The sequence below is a fragment of the Ruditapes philippinarum genome, unplaced genomic scaffold (genome assembly GCF_026571515.1).
Source record: "Ruditapes philippinarum isolate M1 unplaced genomic scaffold, ASM2657151v2 ctg10780_1_1_1_1, whole genome shotgun sequence".
Taxonomy (NCBI): domain Eukaryota; kingdom Metazoa; phylum Mollusca; class Bivalvia; order Venerida; family Veneridae; genus Ruditapes; species Ruditapes philippinarum.
Window position 1 is genome coordinate 1 of NW_026853225.1, and position 6,820 is coordinate 6,820.

A 6,820-nucleotide genomic window follows, 5' to 3' on the forward strand; every position below is an offset into this window, starting at 1 on the left:
ATTAAACAAATTTGCTGTATATTTTCAAAATATGCTTGTCTTTAGAACTGTATATGTTAACTCATCAAACTTATAAGAAGGAAATAGCGGCACTTTTAGGATTTATTATTGACCACCCCTGGTATGTGTAAATACATAATGACGATTATTATTATATGATTTCTGATGACTTATAGGCCAAGGGGACTGGGTCTATGTTATTTTTTCTTGTAGATGTGTATTGTAGTAGATACATGTCACGATAAAAAAATATTTACTAACATATATACAGTACAAGTACAAATGTTGCTGCAATGCAGCAATTGAGAAGCTCCGCGCAAAAAATGCGCTCATTACAGATACCTTACCAAATTATTCCTACGCACAGGTCATGTTATATTCAGATTAAGGCCTATTGTAGATTTTTTCCAAATGTTTTGTAAACCATTTATTGCAAAATTATACTTATCTTATGCACTGTCCATTTAAAAAGATGGGAAATATATTTAATATAAAAATGCTTTCACTGATGCCTACCCGGTAAGGAAAATAATTCTATTGAATAAAAACAAGACTTACAAGACTTGTAAATGTTATGTTACATGATTGTACTGTGTTCTGTTTTTGTCACTGCTGTAGTCAGTAACACGAGATGATAAAAATATCAAGGTCTTTTTTATTATTATTATAATTGTAACAAATATACAAATAGTAACAAAAGGTACTAATATTATAATAAAGTAATATTACATGCATTTTTTTCATGTCAAATTAAAAAAAAGGTTTCTTTCAATACTGAAATTAAGTAGAATACACTCTGGAATGAAAAATGTGATGAATTTCAAAAAGACAAAATTCAGGATTTTTTTTGTTAGTTAAACACGCGTTACATGATGATACAGTATTCATCAATATAATAGAAGACTGTTACCTGAATTTTAGGCAGTTATGAGAAAATTCACTCACATCATGTTCGTGCGAAGCTATTTGACATTGGTGATATATAAAAAAAAACTATTGTTAATTAATTCATTGAGAGATCAATATATATTTTTTGTTGAATTGCTTTGAAACCATTCATAAAAAAACATTACACTTCATGTTCAAACTGCAGTTTAAAGTTCCTGTTGTTATCATGATATCTATCTATAGCCTATGCCTGTTAGTGCTTCGAAATTTTAAGGGTATGACTGGTGACATGTCCGGGGGGTCCGTACTCGACAGCGAAAGCTGCATTTTGTGGCCTTTCAACCGGATGGACCCTCATTAAGCATAGGTTATAGATCGACTTCGATCTGCAGTTTGAACATAAGGTGTAATGTTTTTATTTGTTTGGGTCGTCAGACCAAACAAATAATGGTAGCGAAATTTCAGAGCCTAATGCTGTTAATTGCAATTGCCTAAAGTAGTCCACTTTTTTGAAGCGGTTACTTCCCTTTATATGCACACTAACGTCGAAAAATTCAGGGGAGATCAATGCGTAAAGATTGTCAAATGGCAGGCGCATTAGTTTTCAAGCAAAGTAGTTCCCGAATGGATGAAGATTTATAATAATGTTTCATTCTTTATAGATATACACGCTTACAGTAAGCTTCATGATTATTGTTTGCACGCTCGCTTATGGAACGAGAGGTCTGAAGTTCGAATCCCAGTTGAGGCAACTCATTTTTTTTATCATTTTTTAAGTCAAATAAACATTGAATTGACTATCAGTGTTGCAATTAGTCTTATAGCCAATTTACTACAGTTAAAACACTTGAAAGCATTGGTGGCACTATACAAAAACAAATTGGTTTATCAAACCGAGCCTGCAACATTTTCAATTTTGCCGTGTTGGGCTTTCTTTAGGGATTCTGTATTTATCTATTTTATAATCTTACAACCTTCACCTTTCTGACATTCTGAGACTCAAACAATTCAGCGCCTTCTGTGCTTTGATTTATGAATGGTTTTAGAGCAATTCAACAAAAAAGTATATTGATCTCCCGATAAATCAATTAACAATAGTTTTTTATATCACCACGTGAAAAAGCCTTTATATCTTTGACTCGCACGAACATAATGTTAGTGAATTTCCGTATACCTGCCTAGAATTCAGGTAACAGTCTTCTATTATATTGATGAATACTGTATCACCATGTTACGCGTGTATAACAAAAAAAATCCTGAATTTGGTCTTTTTGAAATTCATCCCTTTTTTCATTACAGTATTGAAAGAAAACTTTTATTTTAATTTGACATTAAAGAAATGCATGTAATATTACTTTATTATAATATTAGTACCTTTTGTTACTATTTGTAACATCAAACCATGTCATAAACACGTGTTGAGTCTGAAACAAGTAGTTTACAGTTCAACAGTATGTAAGAAATGGCTTGGCTTGAATATCATGTTTATTTCATGTTGCTTATAATTGACTTTATCTAATATATAATTCATTATAAACATATACAGAAGTTGATGTTAATATCATTGACAGAAAATACTTTTTAAGAGTCAAATTATAACATTTGTATAACAACATTTCAACCGCAGAGAAAAAAGATATAAATGTAAAATGTCTTCCAGTTATTTATCAAAAATGACGATAAATACTGGTGATTAATGAAAACTATATGATATGAATACACCTGACAATATGCTTATACAAATATATCAAAAATGTAGGGGATTTATTTGTTTGCTTCAATCAAATATTTTCTATCTTGCACATATATAAAAATGCATTTTTATGTACATACCTATTAAACCTTTGAAATATGGCTAAGTAATGCTGTTTTTACGTTGAAGAGAATAGAAGCCTAAACATGTTTTTACAATTACATTAAGGCTATGTAGCAAATATCAATATTTTAAGATATCAAATTTGAGCATAATATATCTTTTAGTTCTTTCATTTGTCAAAATGTTCATATGAAAAGATTACAATTTGTACTGATTATAAATATTTGTTTTCATAAACATGAAACATTCAGCTGCTAAATGATACATTCAAACAAAGCCTACATGAACACAAGGTTCGCTTTCTTTGCTGTAATCAATTTTAATCAGCTTTTGTTTACTCTTTATATACTAACATAAACTAATATTAACAATTTGCAAACTAAAACGTTGTATGAATGATATTCTTTAAAACATAGAGACACAGCATTGATAAATCGACCATTCTTGACTTATTTCACAAAACACTACTAAGAGTCTAAAATGAACTGAAGCAGTTTACATCAAAACGTTTACGTTTAACGTCAGCTTATAATAATTGGATTTTACACTCATCAATGTTAATTGATTAATTTATAATTCAGTAATTGACAAGTACTCCACTGAATGTGTTCATCCTGTATTGGTTTTGATATAGCTGGTGGACAGAACCTGATGATGTTGATTTGACCCAAACTTTTGATCCTGATTTTAATCTTATTATTGCACCAAACGTATTACAGCCATGATTAGCATCACCATAGTTAGCATCTGCTGCTATAACGTTACCTTCCATCACAAGACCCAGATATGAATATTTATTTTGAAGAGCACATATATGAACAGAAAACTGGTACAGTCCTCCAACAGGTGCTGTGAACAAGCCCGTGGACGTGCCGTAACCTGTTCCCTCGTTAGTGATTGTCTTTTCAAATATAAGAATCTCATTTGCAGTATCAAGAACCAGGTCTTTCAAGTGATGTGCATAGAAAGCGATCGGATGTTGTTCAAGTTTTCCTAAGTATAGAAATAATAGTTTTGTATTTTATATTGTAACACATATTGATATTTTGAAAACAAGTTATTTCGGGTTTTCATATGTCATTGTCCCTGAAAAATGTCAATTTATAGTGCACAAGGATATTTAGATTTCACGCTTTAATTACTTATCTGAATATAGGTGTTTATATATTTAAACTGTAAAATAAATTTCAACGATATCTAAATAAGGGACATACGTAAATAACAAAAACAAGCCATATATTCGTTTCGGACAATATCTGTAGTAATTAAATCATGGAATACTTGAAAATTGAATGTGACTTGAAAATTGAATGTACAAATTCTAATGAGAGCTACAAATTTACACATAGAGCAACATTTCAGATAATTCTAGTTTGCTGAATATATTACTGACAAAGTGATTGATTAAATGAATGCATCAGTCAAATTAGCAACAATTTAATTTGTTATGCTAAGTTGTAGACGGATTTTAAATGAATTCCCAATTTTCCATCCCACACAGGTTTAAAAAATTTAATTTAAATGACTTGAAAAAAAATTTAAAGATACATTTACCTTAAATTTTGGTTTAAGTTTCCTTTTTTTTGCTTTCCAATGTCACTTGGGGAGGTTGTTTTTTGTTTCTTCAAAAGCTTCTTAAACCCGTTTTTCCTGAAATAATTATTAAAGTTCTTTTTACTTATCATTACCAAAATTTTAAAGGGTTAAATTCATAAAAAAACCCTTTTTTTTAAAAAAAATAATTTTTTTTAAAGTTCGACAAAAAAAGGGTTAAATGTCATATTACTTTTTTAGACTTTTTAGGCGAAACGTCACTATTTGAAAAACAATGGTTTTTTAAAATTTGGCAAAAAATTTTTGCAAAAGTAATTTTTAAATTTTTATAAAAACTTTTAACTTGTTATATCTACATTGTTTTTACTGCATTCAAAAAATCAATACCCACTATTAAAATACATTGATGAAGACCTATATGACTAACAATTGAACAACAATGAAAGATAAAGAAAATGCTAAATATATATTACAATTTATTGCATACTTTATCAGTACCGTTTCATGATAAATATTTATGTTTAAGAAATGAATATTTGATGTAAAACAACGTTTATATTATACCTTCTCTCGTTTTTATTTCATCGCCGCTCTTTAACATTACGTCCGTCATGTTTTCTCTCATATCTGCAAACATGTCCGTAAAATCTGAAACTGTGTGTTTAATGTCACCTAATGTACTGATGACATTATCCTCAGTTTTCTTAATTTCATTTACCATTGTTTCTACCTTTATTTCAGTTCTTATCATTTTCTCTAAAAGCTGTTCTTCGTATGCAAATTTAGAGCAAACAGGCTCTCTTGCCTCAGAAAAATTATAACTATATATTCCAACGACAATAACAAATAAAAAAAGCAGTGAGAACCTCATTTTCATGAGGACTGTTGAAAAATAGAGTTTGAGAAAGTCTGTGAATCATACTCGCTGAGAGAAACAATTGTATTTATACAAGGGAATCTACGTTGTTACTTGAGTATGAGGCCCGTAATATACATGTATTTTTAGTATAGTGGTTTAGCAGAAATGCACTGAAATACGGTTTTGAAGGATATCCCTTAGAAACAGTTTGAGGGTAACAGACTGAATTTTTCTACATAAATCGCTCCTCCCAAATGAGAATTAAGTGACAGCATTATTAGAAACAAATCAGCATGTTTCTAAGGGATATCCTTCGATACCGTATTTCAATACATACAGCTCATGCCAAGATCTTATAGAATAATCTATTGTAATAAAGAAAGTGATGTGTTGTCCTTTAATACCGACTGTTTCATCATACGTGAATTTGAAATAATTATTCTTTAGTATTGTCACAAAAGTCATGTAAAGGTGATATTTCTCTAGAAAAAAAGATGAAAAATGATAGACTCGCTTTGATCAAGACACTGATAGGTACAACCACTCATGACATCCGCTGGGACCTGCTAAAGCAGTATTCGTTTTGCCAAACCATTGAGTATTATAATCAATTATCCTGAATGTCCATACAATAACAATGCGATCAATTGTATTATGTAAGACTAAGGCAGTTGCCCATCAAGTTAACGGAAGATTGGCCATTTAAACAGATACTAGCTTGCCAAGAGCTACCAACAAAGATATTTGAAGTATCCGTAATATTTAAACACGGTTACTTAACACAAACTGTTGATATAATAACTACCTTATTAGAAACGATTAATTGTTATCTTTAAACTTCGATTAAAGCCGTTGCTATCAATAGATAGAAATAACTAATAAGAAATATCTAATAATATAGAAAGAGAGAGAAAAATAGATGAAACTTTAACTAAAACAAAATAATAATAAAATAGAGAAAATAAGAATCCCTAAAGAAAGCCCAACACAGTAAAATTGCAAATGTTGCAGGCTCGGTTTGATTGAACATGTTCATGGACGATACTGTAAAGTGCAAACTACCGTCCACGCCCATAAGCACCGGCTTAAGCAGAATTCAACATTTAACATGAACTGGTACAATTTTGAATTTTGAAACATCCGCATATGTATTCATATGGCGATTATAACGTTACATTCCGTTAACAACACTAAAGGCTGACTGAAATATTTGATTTCAAATGTTTTAAGATAATCATAAATTTAGTAACGAACAAGAATATCATGAGAATTGCTAAAACCATAGGTAACTAAACTAAGTTGTGACTTGAAAACATTAACAATCCCTCCTACCGAACCTAATTCTATAAAGAAAAAATAGACATACATATTATTATTGAGAGGATAACATTATAATTCTTATCTTATTATTTATTGTTTTATATTAAGCATTTGGGCGTATATTTTATGAAACTATCTTTACATCGGACACGTAGGTGATAAATTTGCTCGCATTTCATGCAAATCGTGATGAAAAAATATAACAACAAGGGGGTTGGGCTGAACCCAACCCCCCCTGCAATTTTTTAAAAATTGATAAGAAACCAAAAAAAGGAAAAATTTATTTATTCCCAAATACATTTCCGGGAAATTTAAAAGGTATTTTTTTCCCGGATGAATTGATATTTAAAAAATAATGGAAAACCCCTTTTTTTATTTTGAAA

The 6,820-nt window shown here is 30.1% G+C and overlaps 1 protein-coding gene across 1 annotated transcript; it reads right to left on the bottom strand.

The window, feature by feature from the left end:
* Positions 1-3,421: 3,421 nt before the first annotated feature.
* Positions 3,422-4,979, bottom strand: LOC132736167 (heavy metal-binding protein HIP-like; the record flags this gene model as incomplete). Its single annotated transcript, XM_060723256.1, has 2 exons — positions 4,823-4,979; positions 3,422-3,697 (listed from the first exon to the last, which is right to left on the bottom strand). Coding segments are annotated over exons 1-2 (433 nt in total), but the record flags the coding sequence as incomplete, so codon positions are not given.
* Between the last annotated feature and the right edge of the window lie 1,841 nt (positions 4,980-6,820).